Here is a 25165-nt window from a genome sequence, read left to right on the forward strand (position 1 = left end):
CAGATTTTTACCTTGTCAGCAAACAGGTGTGCCTTGTTAAAAGTTAATTTGTTTCCTTAATGCGTTTGAGCCAATCAGTTGTGTTGTGAAAAGGTAGGGGTGGTATACAGAAGATAGTCCTAGTTGGTAAAAGACCAAGTCCATATTTTGGCACGAACAGCTGAAATAAGCTGGTGACACGGTCTGTGATTTATTTAGAATTCAAGGCACACTTAACCAGCATGGCTACCACAGCATTCTGCTGCGAGACGCCATCCCATCTGGTTTGAGCTTAGTGGGACTATCATTTGTTTTTCAACAGGAAAATGACCCAACACATCTACAGGCTGTGTAAGGGCTATTTGACCAAGAAGGAGAGTGATGGAGCACTCCATCAGATGACCTGGCCTCCACAATCACCCGACCTCAACCCAATTGGTTTGGGATGATTTGGACGGCAGAATGAAGTAAAAGCATCCAACAAGTGTTCAGCATATGGGGCTGTTGGAAAAGCATTCCAGGTGAAGCTGGTTGAGAGAATGCCAAGAGTGTGCAAAGCTGTCATCAAGGCAAAGGGTGGCTACTTTGAAGAATCTCAAATATATTGATTTGTTTAACACTTTTTTGGTTACGACATGATTCCATGTGTTAATTCATAGTTTTGATGTCTTCACTATTATTCTTCAATGTAGAAAATAGTAAAAATAAAGAAAAACCCTGGAATGAGTAGGTCTGTCCAAACTTTACACACACTGTATATAGACTTTCTTTTTTTTCTATTGTGATATTGACTGTACGCTTGTTTATTCCATGTGTAACTCTGTGCTGTTGTTTGTGTCGCACTGCTTTGCTTTATCATGGCCAGGTTGCAGTTCTAAATGAGAACTTGTTCTCAACTAGCTTACCTGGTTAAATAAAAGGTGAAATTAAAAATAAATTTAAAAAACTCCAAATCAGTGGCATGTCATTAGTAAAAATGTTTTTTTTTTTTTTAAAGCAAGGGGCCTAAACAGCTGCCCTGGGGAATTCCTGATTCTACCTGGATTATGTTTGAGAGGCTTCCATTAAAGAACACCCTCTGTGTTCTGTTAGACAAGTAACTCTTTATCCACAATATAGCAGGGGGTGTAAAGCCATAACACATTCGTTTTTCCAGCAGCAGACTATAATCGATCATTTCAAAAGCTGCACTGAAGTCTAACAAAACAGCCCCCACAATTTTATCATCAATTTCTCTCAGCCAATCATCAGTCATTTGCATAAGTGCTGTGCTTGTTGAATGTCCTTCCCTATAAGTGTGCTGAAAGTCCGTTGTCAATTTGTTTACTGTGAAATAGCATTGTATCTGGTCAAACACAAATTTTCCCAGAAGTTTACTAAGGGTTGGTAACAGGCTGATTGGTCAGCTATTTGAGCCAGTATTTGAGCCAGTAAAGGGGGCTTTACTATTCTTAGGTAGCGGAATGACTTGGCTTCCCTCCAGGCCTGAGGGCACACACTTTCTAGTAGGCTTAATTGAAGATGTGGCAAATAGGAGTGGAAATATCATCCGCTATTATCCTCAGTAATTTTCCATTCAGATTGTTAGACCCCAGTGGCTTGTCATTGTTGATAGACAACAATAATTTTTTCACCTCTTCCACACTGACTTTACGGAATTCAGAAGTACAATTCTTGTTTTTCATAATTTGGTCCGATATACTTGGATGTGTAGTGTCAGCGTTTGTTGCTGGCATGTCATCCCTAAGCTTTCTTATCTTGCCAATTAAAAAGTAATTGAAGTAGTTGGCAATATCAGTGGGCTTTATGATGAATGAGCCATCGGATTCAATGAATGATGGAGCCGAGTTGCCCCCCCCCCCCCAATTTTTTTTTTAAGATACCCCAAAGCTTTTTACTATCATTGTTTAATATTATAGTTTATTTTTATTTAGTTTAGTCACATGATTTCTTAATTTGCAGTATGTTTGCCAATCAGTTGGGCTGACAGACTTATTTGCCATACCTTTTGCCTCATCCCTCTCAACCATACAACTTTTCAATTCCTCATCAATCCAAGGGGATTTAACAGTTTTTACAGTCATTTTCTTAATGGGTGCATGCTTATTAGTAACTGGAATAAGCAATTTCATAAATGTGTCAAGTGCAGCATCTGGTTGCTCCTCATTACACACCACAGACCAGCAAATATTCTTTACATCATCAACATATGAATCACTACAAAACTTCTCATATGACTTCTTATAGACTATATTACACCCAGCCTTTGGAACTTTGGCTTTCCAAGATTTGGCTATTATATAGTGATCACTACATCCTATGGATTTGGATACTGCTTTAAAGCAAATTTCTGCAGCATTAGTAAAGATGTGACCAATCTGTTGATGGGGGGGGGGGACCACCCCCTGGACTGACTCAACAGGCCATGCACCTTAAACCCCCTAACCAATACATTTTTCAGTTAAACTATGACTAAGATTGGAAAAGACTGGTCATGGTTATTCGTTAGCACCATAGTGTACATAGACCCATATGGAAGCGTTTTGCTTCCCCAGTCGGGTTTAACAAAAGTGGCGGCTACCACATGCCCTGCTTTTAGGACTCACTTCAATAGTATTTTTTTTTTTTTTTTTAAACAAACTACCGCAAAGAGGCCCCAGGCACTTCATACAGACTGAGACCTGACTTAATCAATAGGAATGGTGATGATGTGTTGAGCTCAGATCTCTCTCTGGAGAATACTGTGGAGGTGAGTGGGATTGATGTACAGTGGATTTGGAAAGTATTCAGACCCCTTTACTTTTTCCACATTTTGTTACTTTATAGCCTTATTCTAAAATTGATTAAATTGTTTTTTCCCCCTCATATATATATATATATATATATATATATATATATATATATATATATATATATATATATATATATACACACACACACACACACACACACACACAATACCCCATAATGACAAAGCAAAAACAGGTTTAGAAAAAACTAATATCACATTTACATTAGTATTCAGACCCTTCACTCAGTACTTTGTTGAAGCACCTTTGGCAGTGATTACAGCCTCCAGTCTTCTTGGGTATGACTCTACAAGCTTGGCACACCTGTATTTGGTGAGTTTCTCCCATTCTTCTCTGCAGATCCTCTATAGCTCTGTCCGGTTGGATGGGGAGCATTTTCAGGTCTCTCCAGAGATGTTCCATCGGGTTCAAGTCCGGCCTCTGGCTGGGCCGCTCAAGGACATTGAGACTTGTTCCGAAGCCACTCCTCCGTTGTCTTGGCCAAATACAGGTCTGCCAACCTTGTAGCGTCATACCCAAAAAAACGAGGCTATAATCGCTGCCAAAGATGCTTCAAGAAAGTACTGAGTGAAGGGTCTGAATACTTATGTAAATGTGATATTTCCATTTTTTATTTGTAATAGATTTGCAAAAACCTGTTTTTGCTTTGTCATTATGCAGTATTGTGAGTAGATTGATGAGGGGGAAAAAATATTTTATACATTTTAGAATAAGGCTGTAACATAACAAAATGTCAAGTGGTCAATACTTTCCAAATGCACTGTATATAGCTGTATCCTGAGGTTGATATACAGTTAAGCAATAAGGCACGAGGGGGTGTGGTATATGGCCAATATACCATGGCTAAGTATTTATGGTATATTGGTATATTGGCCATATACCAAAAAACCCCAGGTGCCTTATAGCTATTATAAACTGGTTACCAATGCAATTAAAGCAGTAAAATGTTGTCATACTTGTGGTATACGGTCTGATATACCACAGCTGTCAGCCAATCAGCAATCAGGGCTCGAACCACCCAGTTTATAATAATGGATAATGATGTGATAAGTATATACCTGTGTTGTAAGTTTGATAAAGGCTCTTTAAGTTCACATTAAATACTGTCTGCACCCCACCAGCAGTGTGAGTATATCTAGAGAGGTTTGCAGGTTTTTCATCTCTCCTGTAACGTACAGGACCAAATTGAGTTTCCCTCTTCAATTCCAATCCGGGCATTGGAAATATATACTGTATTATGATGACCTCTCTTGTGAAAATAGCACACACCTCAGACTGATTACGTCACTTGATGAGGTAAATGGAATGTTGTCTGGTCACTTGGCAACTATGGGAAGCAATTGCCTGGTAATATGGTAAAGACGTTTTGTGTAGATGTGAAAAATATTTTTGTTTTTCAGCGAGATTGCTAATTTTCACGCCATACACACACACACACACACACACACACACACACACGTGCAGCACAACTGTCCTTCAGTTTTATCCCCTGCAATTGAACATAAAGGAATAACTCGGTGGACAAAACAATAAAATAAACCCTTGTGGTCTAAAACAATATCTCAGAGAAAAGAGAGAGACAGGAGAGGAGATCTGCTCTACAACAATTGCCCCTTTGTCCCAGGCCCAACACTGTACCGACCAGCCTCCTCTTTGATTCTGTGCCAACACAAACCACGGTGCTGGGGTACAGGTCTACAGTCAAACAATCTACACTTGTGTTTAATATACTATAGTCTGTTAGCGTTGGCCTACCTGTCAGTCACACGCACACAGACACACACACACAGCTGACTGGCAGGGCCGAATCCTTATCCCATTGGGGTTAAGAGGCAAAACAACCCGCAGCTAGATAAGAGTTTCTGATAAAGCTGCTGTTGTATGGCAATCAGCACAGTGGCATTGTGAGATTACGACATGGATTACAGGATTCTCTCAGTAACTGATTTTAGACAATGGACTCGAGGTCTGTGATGTATCTATTCAATCTAGATTACAAAAACTGTCCCAACGGTTCTCTACCCGACTCTCACTCCCTTCTCTCTCTCTCTCTCTCTCTCTCCCCGTCGGGGCTTCTCTCGGTCTCGTGCTCCCTTTCGGGGTCCTGTCTGCCATCCTCTCTACTACAGCAGGGTAAGTCATGTAGTGTGGGTGCCAGCATTTCTCTTTCACCTAGCAGGAACTGGCTGCAGTGGACAGGCTGGGTTCATTGATGTGGGGCCAGTGGCCCGAGGTGTGTGTGTTAGCAGCAGCAGCGGGGGAGGTGGGGGTTCTGCTTGGCTGACAGGGTGTCACTAGTCCTCATCAACACCCTAGCATCAGTACCGCCAACCCTCTGATTCATTCATTCAAGGTCACCAAAAAGCCACTGTCTTTAAAATGTTAGTGTGTACTTTTACAACAGATAGCGTTCAATCAATCAGATATGGTGTTTGTCATTGTAATTATCTTGAACTTTGCTACATTAGTGTAGCTAAGTGTAAAGGCTCGCACACATCGCACCAAATGGTGATCTAGAGTTTGTCTGCCGATCATTCAGCACAGTGTTTTAGGGATCACCCGCTGTAGACGTCTTACAGCCGACATTTTTCACAGATTTTCGATTTAAAAGTCGGTGCGCACTCGGTTGGCAAAATGACAGACGCACTCTGTTCAGAGGTGCTCAGTACTCTCGGCCAGCAAACGAACTGGAGTGTCTGAGCCCAGAGACACTCTGCATAAGAGCATCTGCTTAATGACAAAAATGTTAAATGTGGAGAGTGAAGAGTCATTGTTGAGTTATCAGTGTCGGCATGCAGCCTGTCCATCGGATTAATGATGCCCAATGCCATTACTGCAAAGCTGCTGAACCACACTGTTGTATTTCTATGAAGAGGACCTCTGGTATTTTCAGTCATAGAATGAATAGAACATGCTTCCCCATTCAAGTCTATTATTAGTTCTATTTAATCTATTTCTGTGTGTTCAGTAATACTGCGTCATAACGTTTATCACAAGATTCCTTTGAAGGACACCTATTTTTGTTAGAAAAGAGCAAATGAAATGATCTGTCTTTCATCGCTGATTTCCTTGTGAACTGAACCAACCTGTCAGACTGGGCTCCCTTGTCTACGCCATAGGCCTACGCAGTACAACAGCACCTCTGCATGGCTAGTCTACAGAATTACAACTACCTCGTACCACTGATTTGACATCACTTTCTCTTGTACAATAGCGCTACTTGTTGAAATGTAGAGGTTATTGTATAAGAGCTGATGAAACTAAAACTGGACAAGTGTGAAAGAAATGTGATCAGTGTTATTTCCTGAGTTGCTGACCAATAACACAAAGTTCAAAACTTTTGCCCATGACAGTTAGTTTTCCATTTTCCTTTTCCCACAGAACTCTCTCAGACAGTCCTAGCAAAATTCTTGCCTGAGAAATAGTTCTCTGCTAAAAAACTATTTTTGCCCATTTTAATGGAAATCTATTACACAAACCAGGTTTCCATACAAACTTTTTATATGAGCAAATTACATGTCGAGCAAAAGCTAAAAGAAATTTGTCCTCAGAAGAGGGGGGTGGTGGTGAAAGAACTAAACATTTTTTTGACAAATAAAGTACATGTTGAATATAAAAAAAATTTAACGACAGGCCTAATAGAAACAGAAAACGTGTTGGTAAACTTTCCAAATGTCGACAAAACACGCTAGACAAGGTGGGATCTTTTTTAGTCTAAAATTAATATGCGAGAAATGTCGGTTGAAACGCTTTTATGTGCAAATATTGATATAATAACCATTGTATCGAAGTAAACTTGGAGTCACGCAATGACGTGAGGTCCTCCCACCACGACTCAGGAAAGCCTGCAGTTTATTGGGCTACAGATGAAGTCAGTAATGAACTTCACAGGGTGGTGAAAGTGCAAGGTGATGAGCTTGATGCTCCTTTCCAATAAATATTGAGGGTTTTATTCTGGTGAAATGACCATCGATGCTTGGCTGCCGTTTGACCAATAAAAAGAATCTTGCTCCTTCGTCCATAATAATATCATACAGGCTATACAGGTAGAGTATTTGTGAGCTGTTGGCTAGAGTGCACATGCCAATACCAGAGTGGGCATACTCACTCTATAACACAGCATATTCTGAGAAAATCCATCAGTAGAGTTGAAAATGCAATAGAAATTGTATTTTTTTCCGGGTAAATGGAAATTTAACCGCAAAGGGTATTTTTATGTGCACTACATCATCACGCTCAGCCTTTTATCTGCAACAAGTCAATTTGACAGAAACACATCTCTGGTGGGAAAATATTGTTTTTATGCAACAAAAATAATAGAATATTTGCATAAAAATCTGTCGACAATTGGATGGAAACCTAGCTAGTAAGGTACTTAACTGTTATCCAGAAATTATTTTATAATAATATAAAAACAGCTGCATTGGGCGTTTAAGAAAAAGTGGCATAAACTCTGAACACTGATGAACAAGTAACATAAACAATGCTATTATAGCGTAACATGTGAGAAAACATTCCCCAAATTAAAAAAAGGTGTGTAAACGGCATTTAGGCTATGCTGTGGATGGTATATCATTTTTGTGTAATCTACCTGCGGTTGGCCCTCTGCCCTCAGTCCTCCTCGCTGGGGTCTGTACTCTTCTTCTCCTCCTCCATCTTCTTCAGCTTAACTCATGAATTTAATTCATTGCCAAAACAAGATAAGTTGAGGCAGCAGAACATGGTGTCTGTACTACGTCTTAGTGTACTGACTTGTTGACTGTGGGGACAGAGCTAAGCAGTGGATCATCCTTTAGCAGGTCATGACTGCTTTTGCTTTTCCCCTTCAGTGTCTGGATGAAAAGAAACAAGGTGGGTGTATATATCTGACAGACACAGATGGGGTGACACAATACATAAGACGGCGAGCTTGATTTGAAGTGCAGAATAAGAATAACACAGGTCATGTTCTAATTACCTGGTTGACTTGAGTTACCATTTCCTCTTCAGCTTCCTCTCTCCGAATGACAACAGACTAAAGTTCCTGACAAAACAATTATGGTCGACCGTTCATAACTACAGTGCCACGCTTCCGAGTCAGCAACCGATTGAGAGTGAGGAGCAGAGAAAGTGTGTATAATAGTAAATTAAACACTTTGTTGCTTTGGACTGAGATTTCTTGCCCTATTTTTGTCTTCATCCTTTTGGGATTTTTTATGTTTCACGTGGAATGATGTCATCGAAGGGAGAATGTAACACCTGCAGAGAAGATTTAAGGAAACAGAGTCTGGCGGAATTGGAACAAATGAATGGTCAAAGTGCTAAAATACTATTGTGTGATGCAAACCCAACCCATACCTCAGTGGTTCGTAACTTGTGTGGATTTAAAGGTCTTTTCTCCTGATCATATTCCACTTCTGCTAACCTGAGCATGTTGTACATTGTATCACCTGTCACCTGCATTGAGGAAAGGAAGATTCATTTACAGGAAAAGATGGCTTCTAGAATCTGTTTGCTGCAATTACAATTGAGTTGGCTCAGATTACAAATGCTGCATACTAAAAGATTTACAACATGCATGGATCTTCTTTTGGCGTTTTACCTTTCCAAAGATGGTGTGTTTGTTGTTGAGCTCATCTGCCCGGCCCAGGGTGAAGAAGAACTGGCTGCCATTGTCATGGGGCCCTGCGTTGGCCATGGCAACCAGGCCTCGTCTGTTGAAGTGCAGTCTGGAGTGGAACTCATCCTGAGAACATGGGAAAGAACCATCAGAAAAACAAGAATCAGCCCCACTGTTTCATCATTAGTAGCAGTAGTATGGGTGCGTTGGCAAAGGTTCCAAGTAGATGAGTTCCGTTTATGTCTAGTCTATCTTTTTGGGGGGATTGAACATGATCTGAGATAATGAGGTGATGGAGACAGTGAAAGTTAACCTTGAACTGCCTTCCATAGATGGGCTCTCCACCATCCAGGTGCCTGTGGGATCTCCTCCTTGGACAATGAACTCTGGCACCACTCTATGGAATAATATTTTAACTTACTTAACCGGTTGTCCATACGGTTGGTCCTTTTGGTAGTGCTGTGAGACATCACAGGAAAGTATAATTACATCAACTTTTCAAAGTGCTGGTTCAGATTTCTAGCAGAACCGTGTAAACAGGTGCACGAGCTACGCAAGTACGCATGCATCTCGTGCATTTTATATTGTGCATATAATTCAGATGATAGAAATCTGAACGTACTACCAGCGCTTTGAACATTTGATGTAATTATACCTTCCTGTGATATATTGTCTCAAATCCCTACCGCCAAAAGGCCGAACCGCACGGACAACGGGTATTTAACAATCTGGCTTGTAGAGGTCGTAAGAGTAAACTTTCCTGATACAAACGCTCATTTCTGCCCCACGTAGAATTCAATGCAATTCAATGTCGGGTTTCTAGACAAAGATAATTTGTTCTGTATGATCATAGTTTATCATGCAAGCCATTGTAGTGACAGTGAGATATTAATAAGGGTCGTCAGGGGATCAAATGCTTGCGCTCACCTTTCCATTTGATGGAGGCTCTTGAATGTAGATGTTGCTCATTCTGTCGTTGAGATTAACGAACAACTAGAAACCGGAAATCCGTTGTGTTTTTTCAGCAGTAGAAAAGATAGCTATTTTACTTTTTTCGAGACTTCAGCACTCAGTGGTTTGCAAAGATGTAGAGATAAATGTCTACATTTGATGCTAACCCAGATTACTGTCAACCGCCATGTTGTTTAAACATGGGTGCTTTATTTACCCCGAATCAATGGGAGGTGAAGGGTATTTGCCAAGTCAATGCTTGGAAGCATTTTCCCCAAATATTAGTTCGAGGGTGATATTTTTCAAATAGTAACGAACTACTATTACATATGTGTAGGAAAATGACGTAATTACACAAATCTGTTAAAATATAGATTAATCATTATTTTCATATTCATCTCTAAAATTTGGTCCGTGTGTTACATTGTAAACAATCCCACTAAAACATCGCACAGAACATAAGTTAGCTTGAAGGAGGCTTGCACATTTATATCAAGAAAACCCTCATTATGAAAGATGTATGAAAAAGAAGAGAGTCAAAAATACTAGTAAATTAGAATTATTTCTCAAGTTGTGAGTGAAATCCGCTCAAAATGCGGTTTTACCAAAGACGGTAAAGGGAACAAACCAGTTGATATTTCCTACCGGAGCTATTTTGTAGAGGACCCACTGGGAACTTTGTGGTTTGAAATTTATGAACGCAACAAGGTTTTTGTCGATAAAGTGTGATAATGGCTGCATCAGGTATGTTTGATCCAACTTAAAACTAATCGGATGTCATATTATAATGGTAATTGGAGTTAGCTAGCTATAGCCTAACTGTCGAATACTTGCTTTTTTTATGGACTGTTAGGTTAGCTTGCCTTGCACCTCCGATTAGCTAGCATGATTGTGCTCAATGTTTAGATAGCCAGTTGAAGTTATTTCGACAATAGTTTGTGTATGGCAGTTTAGCTTCCCTATTCATTTGATAATAGTTGTGTTATGTTATAGCTAGTCTCAATGTGATTCATAGAAGGAATCCAATTATTTTAGGCGTGGAATATAACGTTACAGGCCTACGTTTTTGCAACACACCAACAAAGCAAGAAGTTGTGACATTTCTAAATGATTTGATTTCTCACTTAATTTGTAGGTCCCAATAAGGACATCAGAGCTGGGTGTAAGAAATGTGGTTATCGTAAGTAATCTTTATTGCTTATATCATGTCTCTAACTCTACATATTCAAGCCTTGTGAATAGTTACAGCATATTATTTGCTGTCCAATGACCCCCGAGTGTGTCAAATCAAATTTTATTGGTCACATACACATGGTTAGCAGATGTTATTGCGAGTGAAGCGAAATGCTTGTGCTAGTTCCGACAGTGCGCTAATATCTAACAATTCCACAACAACTACCTAATACACAGAAATCTAAGTAAAGGGATGGAATAAGAATATATACATTTATGGATGAGCGGCATTGGCAAGATGCAATAGATGGTATAAAATACAGTATATACATATGAGATGAGTAATGCAATATATGTAAACATTATTAAAGTGACAGTGATCCATTTATTAAAGTGGCCAATGATTTCAAGTCTGTATGTAGGCAGCAGCCTCTCTGTGTTAGTGATGGCTCTTTAACAGTCTGATGGCCTTGAGATAGAAGCTGTTTTTCAGTCTCGCGGTCTCAGCTTTGTTGCACCTGTACTGACTTCGCCTTCTGGACGGTAGCGGGGTGAACAGGCAGTGGCTCGGGTGGTTGTTGTCCTTGATGATCCTTTTGGCCTTCCTGTAACATCGGGTGCTGTAGGTGTCCAGGAGGGCAGGTAGTTTGCCCCCAGTGATGCGTTGTGCAGACCTCACCACCCTCTGGAGAGCCTTGCTGTTGTGGGTGGTGCAATTGCCGTACCAGGTGGTGATACAGCCCAACAGGATGCTCTCAATTGTGCATCTGTAAAAGTTTGAGGGTTTTATGTGACAAGACACATTTCTTCAGCCTCCTGGGGTTGAAGAGGCGCTGTTGTGCCTTCTTCACCACACTTTCTGTGTGTGTGGACCATTTCAGTTTGTCCATGACGTGTACGCCAAGGAACTTAAAACTTTCCACATTCTCCACTGCTGTCTCGTCGATGTGGATAGGGGGGTGCTCCCTCTGCTGTTTCCTGAAGTCCACAGTCATCTCCATTGTTTTGGTGATGTTGAGTGAGAGGTTGTTTTCCTGACACCACCTCCGAGTGCCCTCACCTCCTCTCTGTAGGCTGTCTCGTTGTTGTTGGTAATCAAGCCCACTACTGTTGTGTCGTCTGCAAACTTGATGATTGAGTTGGAGGCATGCATGGCCACACAGTCATGGGTGAACAGGGAGTACAGGCGGGGGCTGAGCACGCACCCTTGTGGGGCCCCAGTGTTGAGGATCAGCGAAGTGGAGATGTTGTTTGTCATAATTATACTGTGCTAGATACAGCTGCTCTCTAAAGTACTTCCCTTCATTACTCTCTTCTGTACCCTTGTCATTTCATCAGCGGGCCACCTGACGTTCGAGTGCCGTAACTTTGTGCGTGTGGACCCCCGGAAAGACATTGTCCTGGACGTGAGCAGTACAAGCAGCGAAGAGAGTACTGAGGACGAGCAGGAGGATCTGCCTAACGACAAGCTGGGCCGGGGAGGAAAAGACTCCAAAGGTCAATACAGTACAACAGACAATTTTTTATTACATTTTTATTTAACCTTTATTTTCTCAGGGAGTCGTACTGAGACCACGGTCTCTTTTGCAGATGAGCCCTGAATTACAGAAAATACACACATCAAAATGCAAGCAGAAAGAAAAACACGGTCATAAAAAATAAACACATTCATCAGTAATAAGGTCCTGAATCAGATTTGTGAATTGTCTTAGAGGCACCAAAACATCACATTTAAGAACATTTTGAAGCTTGTTCCACAAATAACAGAACAATAGTTATGTTATAACAGACTTAGCACTGCTGTATTACTCTGTTTTAACACACACAGTTATATGACCAAGTCTTGGCTTCATCACCTGTGTTGCGCTCACTTTTATTCAAGTGTTTGTTTGTTTTTTTGTCTGAATGGTTTTGTGTGTTTGTCCTGATTGCTGTAGGTTCCCAGGAGGACGCCAGGAAAATTAAACACAAGAGGAGGAAAAGTAAAGTCAGAAAGTCTGAAAGGAAGAGGTACGTCACATTGTCTTCTTATTCCAGTATCTATGAGAAATAATTATGTCTAGTCTCAGTGGTGTTGTATGTTTAATAACTGTGGATGTTGTAATTTTTTGCAGGTCCTTTTCATCAAGTGACGAAGAGGAGAGCAAGAAGAGAAAGAAGCACAAAAGCCACAAGAAAAATGGCAAGAAGGAAAAGAAGGAACGTCACAAGAAGAAGCAGAAGAAGAAACATGATTCTTCCTCATCTGACAGCTCCAGCAGGTCCTCTGACACTGATTGAAAAGATGGAACATTTAGGGACAGATTTACTGAGTATTTGCACCTGTCATTTAACAGAGGAATCAAACTAAGACATGAAAATGTATTTAGACACACTTTACCATAAAATATTATACAGTTTTTTTAAAACTTTAATTTGATATTTTGTTCTATGATTTATGTCCTATGGAAAGTAATAGGTGCAGACACTGAGTGTATCTGGCCCTCGCGTTTCACAGATTCAAGGTCTGGTCAATATAGCCTCTGCTACAAATGAAACAATGGACCCACATTTACTGTTACTTGTTTGACTTTGGTGAATGCTGAAAGTATTTTATTTTTTGTTATTGATGGAATTTGTATATTAAAGGTTTTCTATACATAGAAAGCTTGTAGATTATCTGATTTATTAGCAAACCGTTTGAACTTTTTATTTTCAAGTATTGATCTTTCAAGTAAATTACCAGAATGGAAAAGGCATATGAAAGAAAGGATAGATGCAGAGCCATGTACTTTAATTCCACGACAGTACTGCAGGGAGCGGTATTAAGCTATTGAGTTTTTCTCCAAGCCCGCGGTGAACGGATACGGAAACCGAGGGGAAAACAGTGAATTCGGCAACTATGGCGGCCACCACAGAGAACGTAGATCTGAAACGAAAACTAGACGATAATCAGGATGAAGGAGAAGCCGGAGAAGAGGAGGAATGGGTTGGACCCATGCCAAGCGAGGCGACACAGACCAAGAAGAGAAAAGGTTTATGATGGAAAAGCTAACCAGCGACTTAAAACAGCTTGAGCTGGCGAGCTATGTTGCATTGCTGGATGTGTGCTAACTTCTGTGCTCCTCGCTATTAAGCTAGCTAGAGTGCCTATTGTTCAAACAATGTCCCAGAACAAAGCTGAAAATCGTGTTGCTCTCATTGTGCTTGCTTTTAAGAATAGTGTTTTTGTTTTTGTACAGTGCTGGAGTATGAACGTGTGTATTTGGACAACTTGCCATCGGCAGCCATGTACGAGAGGAGCTACATGCATAGGGATGTTATAACGCACATTGTCTGTTCCAAGTAAGTATTGTAACATTAGATAACTAGCTATTGCAGTTTTCTAGCTACAGGTATATGGCTCTTTGTCGATCATCACTAGTTATCACAGCCATAGTCATAAACCCTGCCTATGTCTACAATTGATCTTCTTAACATCGGATTTTGAACCTAACCTTAACAGTAACCTTAACCACACAGGTAATCTTATGCTTAACCTTAAATTAGGGTTTTCATGAATATTTACGATATTGCCAATTTTGACTGCCTGTGGTTCTGTCTTGGTCCCGCATGAGACACTTTCACGTGCTGATTGGTTTACTTCCTGGTACATTGATTTGTGTTTTCCTGGATGCCAAATGTTACACACACCAATGTTGATCAGTCTGCCTCATAAACTCTTGTATTATTTTCATTTCCAGGACAGATTTCATCATCACAGCCAGTCAGGACGGCCATGTGAAGTTCTGGAAAAAGAAAGAAGATGAGGGGGTAGAGTTTGTCAAACACTTCCGCAGTCATCTGGGTACGAATAATGCCTCTGTATGAATTAACATGTATCTTTATGCAACCTCAGACTGGGCTTTAGACTGACTGAAATGTAATTTCAGGGCTATAATTCACTGTTCTTCTTGTTCTATGTGTTACAGGAGTTATAGAGTGTATTTCTGTCAGTGCTGATGGAGCTCTCTTCTGTTCTGTTGGGGACGACCAGGCCATGAAAGTCTTTGATGTGGTCAACTTTGACATGATCAACATGCTGAAGCTGGGGTGAGTTTGCATCTTTTGCTTATTGTTTTTTAAGGTGAAACGTTTAGCAATTTAGCTTGTTTCCTTAAAGCCAAAATATATCCCTTCTCCCGCTTCAAAAACACCATACGAGTTTATGATCTGCCATTCCTCTGCTCTGTGTGTTGTGAAGTTTCCACCCTGGCCAGTGTGAGTGGATCTACAACCCAGGCGATGCCATCTGCTGCGTGGCCTGCTCAGAGAAATCCACTGGGAAGATCTTCGTCTATGATGGACGGGGAAGCAACGAGAAGCTCCACACCTTTGACAAGATGCACTCCTCTCCACTGTCCCAGATCCGCCTCAACCCTAGATACAGGGTTATCGTCTCCGCAGACAAGGCTGGAATGCTCGAGTATTGGACCGGCCTCCCCAGCGAGTTCAAATTCCCCAGGCACGTGGACTGGCAGTATAAGACTGACACAGACCTTTATGAGTTTGCCAAAAACAAAACCTACCCCACCAGCCTGGCCTTCTCCCACGACGGGAAGAAGATGGCTACCATCGCAACCGACAGGAAAGTCAGGATCTTCCGCTTCCTGACGGGAAAACTGATGAGGGTGTTTGATGAGTCGTTATCGGTAAGTGTCCAACTTTCAGAATCGGGACTTTACTTTATTTCATATTGCTATTAATAAACTGTGCTACATCTTGTTATAATTTATCACAAGATACTGACATTGGTAGCGTAGTATTCACCGTTTCCCACATTTCCCCAGTGCATTTATCTGAACTGCGCTCATTTCTCTCATCATGACCCATCTCTGACCTGATCCTGTAGAAGTTCACAGAGCTGCAGCAAATGAAGCAACAGCTGCCAGACATGGAGTTTGGTCGGAGGATGGCGGTGGAGAGGGAACTGGAGAAAGTGGATGGCATCAGGCTGACCAACATCATCTTTGATGAGACGGGTCACTTTGTCCTCTACGGAACCATGCTGGGCATCAAGGTCATCAATGTGGAGACCAACAGGTAGCGTTTAAATGGTCAAAATGGACTTCAGACAGTAATATCCTCTAAAAACACAGTGGTTGTCAGCCACGGAGAGCTACAGGGAGAGCAGGCTTTTTGCACCAAAAAAACACAAATTCAACTTATCAAGTTCTTACATTTACATTTCAGTCATTTAGCAGACGCTCTTATCCAGAGCGACTTACAGTAGTGATTTCATACATTTCATTTCATGCATTTAAAAAAAAAAATGTTGTACTGGCCCCCCGTGGGAATCAAACCCACAACCCTGGCGTTGCAAACACCATGCTCTACCAACTGAGCCACAGGGAACACCTGTGGCTTCTTGATGATAAATTAAATTAATCAGATGTTTTAAGGCTGGATGGAAACATTTTGCACACACTGTTGCTCTCCAGGGCCAGGGTTGTGGACTGCCTCTAACCCTTGCACCAACAATGTTTTCATGAAACCCCTTTATTGTCTTGTGGAAGTGACAAGAGCATTAGTCTAACATGTTTTTATTTCCCACCCGTGTGTGTTCAGGTGTGTACGTATCCTGGGGAAGCTGGAGAACATTCGTGTGGTGAAGCTGAGCCTGTTCCAGGGGGTTGCCAAGGCATGCAACACAGCTCCCACCATCGAGATGAAGGCATCAGACAACCCGGCCCTGCAGAGCACAATGCCAGACCCCACCATCTTCTGTACTGCTTTCAAGAAGAACCGCTTCTACATGGTAATCAACTTTATTTGTCCCTGCAGTGCAATCGTAGCCCGTCCAAAAGAGAAATGGTCTATTACTGTTGCTCCCTTGCAGTGCTATTTATTTGCTATTATCAACTTAGTGGTTCAAGCCCTGAATGCTGATTGGTTGAAAGCCGTGGTATATCAGACCGTATACCACGGGTATGACAAAACATTTATTTTTACTGCTCTAATTACGTTGGTAACCGGTTTATAATAGCAATACGGCTCCTCGTGGGTTTGTGGTATATGGCCAATATACCATGGCTACGGGCTGTGTCCAGGCACTCCGCAATGCGTCGTGCATAAGTACAGCCCTTATACCAGCCATATACCACACCCCCTCGTGCCTTATTGCTTCATTCTTTGCCATATTTTCACCCGCATTACATAATTTCCTCAGCATTGTTGTCACTATCCCTTCTTTTGTCTTGGTAGTTCTCCAAGAGGGAGCCGGAGGACACTAAAAGTGCCGAGTCAGACAGAGACGTGTTCAACGAGAAGCCGTCTAAGGAGGAGGTGATGGCTGCTACCCAGGCAGAGGGGCCCAAGAGAGTGTCAGACAGCGCTATCATCCACACCACCATGGGAGACATCCACATCAAACTGTTCCCTGTCGAGTAGGTCACCCTCTGTTGTTTTAGAGGGCTTCCTTTCCATTTGCAATGCCATGCGTTCTGTCTGTTAACTTTCCTCAGAACCTATACAGTTTTGCAATTATGATATTTTATTGGACAATTTTACTTATGTTTATAGATTACTTTGTGTATCTCAGGTGTCCCAAAACAGTGGAGAACTTCTGTGTTCACAGCAGGAATGGTTATTTCAATGGCCACATATTCCACCGCGTCATCAAGGTAGAACATTTTAATCACTGCTCATTGTTTTGACTTTGTAGTAGTCCGTCACATCTTGTGATTAAGTTCCTATGTTTTGACTGTTGTCTTTCCTCTCCACCCAGGGCTTCATGATCCAGACAGGGGACCCTACAGGGACAGGCATGGGAGGGGAGAGTATCTGGGGAGGGGAGTTTGAGGATGAGTTCCATGCCACGCTGAGACACGACCGGCCCTACACACTCAGTATGGCCAACGGAGGCCCCGGCACCAACGGATCACAGTTCTTCATCACCGTCGTGCCAACGGTAACTAAGGGGCTCATTCTCTGTGAAGTCTGATATTTTACTTTCTCTGCATTCCTTCAGTTGAAGTAGTGTCTTTATCCTTGTTTCATCAAGTATTGTACATTTCTGCATTATGTACAAAGAAACCTAAGTGAACACCTCTCCCTACTTGTCTTTAAAGCCCTGGCTAGACAACAAACACACCGTGTTTGGAAGGAGTGCCAAAGGAATGGAGGTGGTTCAGCGGATCTCCAACCTCAAAGTCAACCCTAAAACAGACAAACCTTACGAAGACATCAGCATCATTAACATCACCATCAAGTAATCATGTTTCCATCTCACCAGTATGTTGTGTACTATTACGTTCCATTTTTAAAGTAAAGTGTTGGATTATTCAAGAATGCATCTTGCCGCCTGTTGCATTTTTTCTCTTGGATGTGAGAAATTAAGAATTTGTTGGTTGCTTAGTAACATGGTTGTCAACAGAGCTGTACTTTGAATAAACCAGTGTCTTATTAACATTCATTACAGAACGTTCAGATAGAAATGTCCATGTTACTGGCAATGGAGTCTGACAGGATATAGAATCATTTTAGTTATCTAGCTGCAACTTTTCTGAATGGGTTGGACCATATAAGCTCCCGAGTGGCACAGCATCTCAGTGCAAGAGGCTTCACTACAGTCCCTGGTTCGAATCCAGGCTGTATCACATCTGACCGTGATTGGGAGTCCCATAGGGTGGCGCACAATTGGCCCAGCGTCATCTGGATTTGGCCGTCCATTGTAAATAAGAATTTGTTCTTAACTGACTTGCCTAGTTAAGGTTAAAAAAGCAACATCCAAACAGTTTATTTAATAGCATCACATTAATTATGATTTACAAAAGCCATTATCAAATCCACGAGTAACGTGTGGATTTGCACTGCGCTTCTAAATGTTTCAAAAACTCATGTCAGAATCTGAGATATCCTTTAACAGAGGGAAGGTTCTTCACACATGCATTTTATTTTTACATCGAAGTAGTAACATTACATAGCAATGAGGAAAGTGAATTCAAACCAAAGGATGGTTCCTCCATACAATAACAGGAGTTGAAAGGTGTTTGGTTAATGTTTTGACTAAGTTTCACATCTACATGTGGGTAACGTTAATGTAACTATCAGCACTCCAGACAGATGGGCTAAAACAGAAGACCATCACAGGTTGTGATGAAAAAATTAAAACCAGGAGTCCTGGTTTCAAAAGAAGCCAGTATCACATTCTGTAGGGCACAACATTCTGGAACATTCAGAAATATAGTGTGTAGATCATCCTCTGTCAATTAGATGAAGGAATCATGTCTAGTCTATACATCTGCAACATGAGTCAAACATTGCACCCTCATGAGCACAACCCAGATGTATTGAAGCGGCAGAAAAGTGCATCCAATGAATTTTGCATGCAAGACACTCCACAAAACAGGTGGGAGAAAGGTTTCATATAACACTTTAGACGTTTCCCACCACAGCTACTACAATATCCCCTACCTACCCACCCACCCAACATAAATAGATTTTTCACTCAACTGCACTATTTAACCAACGTCAATAATAGCTGAACTCAGCTCACTACCGGTGTCATTTCAAGACCTGATGCTGAATTACATGAAATCATCACAAGTCAAGTACATTGGTACCAATGGAAAAAAATCTACAACATGGAGTTTCGCCATGAAATGAATCTCATCTGATCTGCATTGAGGCAATATGGGAATGTGTAGTCTTATAAGCAGGTTAGTTTAGTAAGCTTGAGGGAATCCCTGTTAGCATACCCACGACAGAGCAGAGTACAAAGCATTACGACTAATGATGGATTCACTAGCTGTGGGTTAGAAGCTTATCCGCAGGTTAGGGGTGAGAAGGGTAGAACGGCTATAGAATATAGGGCTAAGGCCTTAGTATGGGGTGAAAGGTATGGGATTTAGGGTTTGGTAGGACTGGGTCTACCATAAGCCAATCATCAGGTAAAAGGTTTAAGAAGATCGTTCTGGGATCTATGGTAAGAGGGTTTTACTTGGTAACAGAAGTCAGTCATCAGGGGAGGTCTAGGCCACGTCCAGCCCCCCTGCAGCAAGGGGAGGTCTAGGCCACGTCCAGCCCCCCTGCAGCAAGGGGAGGTCTAGGCCACGTCCAGCCCCCCTGCAGCAAGGGGAGGTCTAGGCCACGTCCAGCCCCCCTGCAGCAAGGGGAGGTCTAGGCCACGTCCAGCCCCCCTGCAGTAAGGGGAGGTTTAGGCCACGTCCAGCCCCCCTGCAGCAAGGGGAGGTCTAGGCCACGTCCAGCCCCCCTGCAGCAAGGGGAGGTCTAGGCCACGTCCAGCCCCCCTGCAGCAAGGGGAGGTCTAGGCCACGTCCAGCCCCCCTGCAGCAAGGGGAGGTCTAGGCCACGTCCAGCCCCCCTGCAGCAAGGGGAGGTCTAGGTCACATCCAGCCCCCCTGCAGCAAGGGGAGGTCTAGGTCACGTCCAGCCCCCCTGCAGCAAGGGGAGGTCTAGGCCACATCCAGTACACCTGCAGCCACCAGCTGTCGGGACAGCCAGTCCAGGCCCTCGTGGAGCCCCATGCCACTGCGGGCGTCACATCCCTGGATGTGCCAGCTCCTCCCACAGCACAACTTGTGGAGACTCAGCAGCTCCGTCATCTCCTCCACCGACACAGCCCCAGGGACGTCCTGCAGGTGGTAGACAAATCAATGAGCTAATCAGTCAATCAACATGAGTCATTTAGCAGACACTCTTATCCAGAGCTACTTACAGGAGCAGTTAGGGTTAAGTACCTTAGTCATAGACAGATTTTTCACCTAGTAGGCTCAGATACTTACCCCCTGGGCTAATTAATCAATGTGCGCGCATACCTGTTTGTTGGACCAAGGGGTTGTGTGCGCGCGTACCTGTTTGTTGGACCAAGGGGTTGTGTGCGCGCATACCTGTTTGTTGGCGAAGATGAGCAGCAGGGCGTCTCTCAGCTCCTTCTCTGTCAGAAGCTTGGCCAGTTCACTGTGGGCCTCCATCAGCCTATCCCTGTGACAGCTGTCAATCACAAACACCACCGCTGGAGAGCGAAAGGAGACAGAAAAAAATAAGTCAGGGCCCTCTTCACTCAAATCATCCTTACATAACATTTTACAATTCTCTTTTCAAAATCAGTACATTTGTCATAGTTATTGATATACGAGTGTACAAAACATTAGGAACACCTGCTCTTTCCATGAGAGACTAACCAGGTGAATCCAGGGGGAAAGCTGTGATCCCTTATTGATGTCACTTGTTAAATCCAATAAATTCAGTGTAGATAAAGGGGAGGAGACAGGTTAAAGAAGGATTTTTAAGCCCTGAGAGAGTTGAGACATGGATTGTTTGTATGTGTCATTCAGAGGGTGAATGGGCAAGACAAAAAAATGTAAGTGCCTTTCAACGGGGTATGGTAGTACGTGCCAGGCGCTCCGGTTTGTGTCAAGAACTGCAACGCTGCTGGGTTTTTCACACTCAACATTTTCCCATGTGTATCAATGGTCTGCCACCCAAAGGACATTGAGCCAACTTGAAACAACTGTGGGAAGCATCGGAGTCAACATGAGCCAGCATCCCTGTGGAACGCTTTCGACACCTTGTAGAGTCCATGCTCTGACGAATTGAGGCTATTCTGAGGGCAATTCAATAGTAGGAAGGTGTTCCTAATGTTTAGTATACAGTACATGTTAGGGAACCATGTAATATGAAAGAAAGAGGTAAACAGATACCTTGTGTGTTCAGGTAATAGTGCTTCCAGAGAGGCCGTAGCTTATGTTTCCCACCAACGTCCCAGATGGTGAACTTGAGATTCTTATACTCCACTGTCTCCACATTAAAACCTACAGATGACAAGGACGAGGAGTGGCTAGTGGCAATACAATTAAGGTACATTTTAATGACAGACACTGTTGTGGGTTTACCTATGGTAGGGATGGGCTGCATAAATTCATCCTGTTTCAGCTTGAAAAGGATGGTGGTTTTCCCGGCACTATCCAATCCCAGGGTCACCACCCGGATCTCCATCTTAGGGCCGATGTGGACCCGGTTGTCCTGGAACAGAGAAAACAATGTAGTCTAAATGAAGTTACTAATTATTTTTCAATGGAGTGTATGACATTTTGTATTCCTACAGAGTAGAGCAGAGTGCTGTACCTTGGTGAATGTGACGGGGATACCAGCGTCTAGCTGGATGTGGTCAGCCAGCTCAGTGAACTGCTGCTGCTGTTTCTGTAGAGTCTCCAACAGTCTGTTGATCTCCTGCTTGGCCAGGACCACTCTGCAGTCATCCTACAGAGAGACACAGGGAAGACATCAGTCATGACTTAGGAAAATCAAATGTGATTTTCATATCTGATTTCAGACCATACAAAGGTCCTTATGAAGACCTTGGTGGTTCTTATTGAAAATGAGGGCACCATCCAGTGCAAGCAGAGATTGCATTCCTACAGTGTGCTCTAGAGATGTTATGCCCACCAGTGGCCCATTTTGGCTCCTACCTGCTGCAGTGTCTTCTCGCAGTGCAGGCAGGCTGTGGAGACCTGGGACAGTAGGATGGTCATGTCTTCCTGCTGTTGCCGGAGCCAAATGAGCCTTTCCCTGACATGTGCGTCCACTACACTGAGCGCCATCTCCTCCTGTCTGCACAGCGTTTCGTGGAGGTCGGCGAAGTAGGCCCGTACGCAGGACCGGGCGCTCTCTGCTGTGCCTGGGACCTGGGGAACACCCACAGACGACTGAGTCCATCAGGAATACACAGATTACACACGAAATGAAATATACACTATGATAAACCATAAGCAATGTTATGACTTTTTGGAAGGAAATACAATGATGTTTCCCAGGACTTTGAGATGTAGCTACCATAATTTGTAAATACAGTAATAGCTTTACAGCGATTATACCTCAATTACATTTGAATAGCCTATCTATCTATCCACTTTGAAATCTAAAGTTAATCTGTTGTTTAGTATGCAAAAAGTTGTTATCCACAGCCAGCTGTTTTTACATGTTCAGTGTGTGCCATGCCGATGCCATCCTCCACTATCCGTTCTCCTCCCTCAATCTGCTGTACGATCCCAACCAGCTTCCTGGAATATTCCGACACCTCCTCTGTGAACGTCCGGATACAGTGGGCCATGTCCAGGATAGACGCACGGATCTGATTGGCTTCTGCCTCCAGAACTGCATGCTACAGGAAAGAAGCAATCAGCAAGGAGAAATGAACACAATCATAGTAGGGCCAGGACAATCCTCATTAGTATCGTGGCAAGGAAACAAAACACGAAGCGGATTCAACTTCTTTAGGAAAACATTCCTAATGTTGAAAACAAACATAATTATGTTGTCATCCAGAGTCACATTTATTTATTTAGCTACAGTATATCACACAATATTTTACATACAGCAGGTTTTTAAAGCACCAAAGAGTCTGCTTTGTATTATCATTTTTTCCATGGACAAAATATTGCGATACTGGGATCGTCACAGCCCTAAATCACACCACCTGAACTACCAACCAGTACAACGACAGGTGACCATTCATTTAGCTATTCTGATTTGCTTGTCGTCTCTAGTGTTGCTAGGAACGTTGCTTCAGCGATTGACCTGTCAGTCAATAAATACAACAACCAGTGAGGCTACTCCCAGCTGACTCGTCCTCCTCCACCTTCCGTACCTTGTGTCCCTGGTGCTTGCCGTACTCTTTGCACACGCAGCACATGAGCGGCCCAGGCTGGCAGAGCTCCTCCTGACAGACGAACTCGATAGCGTGGACCTGGTGCTGCGGGCATAATGTCTTCTCGTGGGGCTTGTCTGCCAGGGGTACCTGCCGGTGCTTGGCCAGGGTGCGGGTGGAGTGGGTGAGCTGGGAGCAGTCGGCACACAGGTGGGTGGCACACACCGTGCAGTACATAGACGCCGTGTGGCTCTCGTCCTCGTCACAGCGGATTATAGACTGGAGGGGAGGACATACGATAGTGTTACATTTCATGTGTCGTGTCCTTGAGAATTGGATGGATGGATGTGAAAGAACTAGGCAGATCAAAGCCAATTCCCATATAGCTTTCACCTATCCTTTCTGTGTTTTCAGATAATTGCAGATGAAAGATGGGAACCCAGGGTGGGGGTAACCACTGCCTACCTCTCCCATGCCTGTTAGGGCATCCTCTGCCATGCTCAACTGGCTGGACGCTCCATTCTGCAGCCTCTCCAGAAGCTCCAGCAGGGCAAAGTTCTTCTTCAGACCCCACACACCAGAGTCCCCTGAGAGAGACAGTCAATAAAACGCATTCATTCATCATCAAATCATTCACACATTTCCCAGAGGCGATGGACTAAAAGCTTACAAGTAAACAAGTGAGACGTTAGACCTTATATTGTGATGGATGTTACATCACGCTCACTGACACAGGAACACAAAATGCCTGTATAGAAACTAAACCCTATGGAACTCACCCAGCTCTGTAACCTGTCTGTCGAAGGGGCAGCGGATGGCTCTACCATGCAGGGGCAGCCGGGTCAGACAGTCATGACAGACTGTGTGACCACAGAGCAGCAGCCGGGGGACCTTGTCCCCCTGGAGAGAGAAGACATCTTCACACACCCCACACTCCAACACCTGGGGAAAACAACACACATACAGGTCGCGTCAACCACACACATAGGTTGAGTTTACTTAGATGGACCCCTTGTCATTGCATATCAATTCAAAATTGACTTATTTCTGCATGGACTGAGATGGTGTCTGTGTCATGTTTCCCGTTGGTAAATTCATCTGGCTTCTCATGGAACTCATTTGGTTAGTGTAGTGTTGACGAAAAGACACACAGCTAACTACACAATAGTGGTTTGTTATTAAAGTGCGTAGCTAGCTAGTGCGACAACACTAGCCTGCCTGCGAAATCTCCATTTCATTGAAGTTGTCATGCAAAACCGCACAATTTTATGAAGGTGTTAAATGTTATTTTGAGGGTGATTCCTGAATCAACTGCACCCAGCTAGTGACTTTTCAGATGGCACACAATGTTCTACACAAAGAAGTAGCAAGTTAACAAAATGTTAGACTGGGTATCAGCAGTAGCTAACTATAGCTAGCGGCTTAGCGCCTTAACGTTAGCATGCTATGCTGCTAATGAGAGGTGAAGTTAGCTGATGCAGTTGCATGGTTGATACAAAAAACTGTGATCATGGCACTTAACCCAGATGGGGATTCTGTCAGTAATCTTGTGGATTGCATGTCTATTGTCTACGCAGACACACAAAAAAATCCAGGCCGATCGTTTGACAATGCGTTTACGGCCCGGCCGCAAAACAGCAGAATTGAAAGTTCCCCTGATCCGAGCGCCCTTGTCGGTAATTTGAGCAAACGACATATCGCCTTCAAACGTTGTTTATATGCTTATTTAGACGTGCAAGTATTCAACCAACCTTCACCGTGCTGCTTGTGGCCCCCCTGACGTGCCGAACACAGACGTCCATCGTTGCTGCGGTCCCCTGCTTGTTTACACCCACAGCAGCGGCCATCCTAGACCTAGGACTAAACCATTTACAGTTAGTGTGGATTCGAAAATGCATATGCGAAATATCTGTAGGCCACAAAGTTAATTTGACAAAATTGAACTATAAAATGTAACTTTGGTGCTTATTTTGTATTGGATCGATAAGAATTAGAAAATACGTTTCGGTTATATATATATTTTTT

General features: G+C 43.0%; 4 protein-coding genes across 9 annotated transcripts in view; 2 read left to right on the top strand and 2 right to left on the bottom strand.

Annotated features, from left to right (window-relative positions):
- LOC115149325 (spliceosome-associated protein CWC27 homolog) overlaps positions 1-9750 on the bottom strand; it is a 45212-nt gene extending 35462 nt beyond the window's left edge. For 2 of the 3 annotated variants that reach the window (XR_003866845.1, XM_029692099.1), the window contains exons 1-5: positions 9316-9750; positions 8371-8514; positions 8127-8225; positions 7747-8027; positions 7381-7621 (exon numbers count right to left, since the gene is read on the bottom strand). Coding sequence is in view for 1 of the 3 variants with exons in the window: in XM_029692100.1 (XP_029547960.1) it covers positions 7983-8027; positions 8127-8225; positions 8371-8514; positions 8702-8785; positions 9316-9357 (414 nt within the window). In the remaining 2 variants the exon portion in view is untranslated. Of the gene's footprint in view, positions 1-7380; positions 7622-7746; positions 8028-8126; positions 8226-8370; positions 8515-8701; positions 8786-9315 lie in introns of all 3 variants that reach the window. The other variant, XM_029692100.1, reaches the window with a different exon arrangement.
- Positions 9751-9955: 205 nt separating this feature from the next.
- Positions 9956-13158, top strand: LOC115149326 (protein SREK1IP1). Its single transcript, XM_029692101.1, has 5 exons — positions 9956-10083; positions 10475-10519; positions 11851-12009; positions 12450-12522; positions 12627-13158. The coding sequence occupies exons 1-5, from the start codon at positions 10071-10073 to the stop codon at positions 12790-12792; spliced, it is 456 nt and encodes a 151-aa protein (XP_029547961.1). The 5' UTR covers positions 9956-10070; the 3' UTR covers positions 12793-13158.
- Positions 13159-13330: 172 nt separating this feature from the next.
- ppwd1 (peptidylprolyl isomerase domain and WD repeat containing 1) lies at positions 13331-17944 on the top strand. Its single transcript, XM_029692098.1, has 11 exons — positions 13331-13526; positions 13734-13836; positions 14235-14338; positions 14463-14583; positions 14735-15182; positions 15383-15573; positions 16099-16288; positions 16735-16916; positions 17072-17153; positions 17258-17440; positions 17601-17944. The coding sequence occupies exons 1-11, from the start codon at positions 13394-13396 to the stop codon at positions 17742-17744; spliced, it is 1881 nt and encodes a 626-aa protein (XP_029547958.1). The 5' UTR covers positions 13331-13393; the 3' UTR covers positions 17745-17944.
- A 440-nt stretch (positions 17945-18384) lies between these two features.
- Positions 18385-25085, bottom strand: LOC115149327 (E3 ubiquitin-protein ligase TRIM23). 4 transcript variants are annotated; one of them, XM_029692102.1, is made up of 11 exons: positions 24892-25085; positions 23920-24082; positions 23606-23727; positions 23141-23419; positions 22472-22654; positions 21963-22199; positions 21619-21753; positions 21387-21540; positions 21195-21305; positions 20382-20506; positions 18385-20126 (listed from the first exon to the last, which is right to left on the bottom strand). In XM_029692102.1, the coding sequence occupies exons 1-11, from the start codon at positions 25036-25038 to the stop codon at positions 19947-19949; spliced, it is 1836 nt and encodes a 611-aa protein (XP_029547962.1). In that variant the 5' UTR covers positions 25039-25085; the 3' UTR covers positions 18385-19946. The 4 variants fall into 4 exon arrangements, with proteins under 4 accessions (XP_029547962.1, XP_029547965.1, XP_029547963.1 ...); XM_029692105.1 differs by having other exon boundaries at positions 21387-21516; positions 21963-22178; positions 24892-25000; XM_029692103.1 differs by having other exon boundaries at positions 21963-22178; positions 24892-25000.
- Positions 25086-25165: the final 80 nt, after the last annotated feature.

Source organism: Salmo trutta, chromosome 15 (genome assembly GCF_901001165.1).
Source record: "Salmo trutta chromosome 15, fSalTru1.1, whole genome shotgun sequence".
Classification (NCBI taxonomy): Eukaryota; Metazoa; Chordata; class Actinopteri; order Salmoniformes; family Salmonidae; genus Salmo; species Salmo trutta.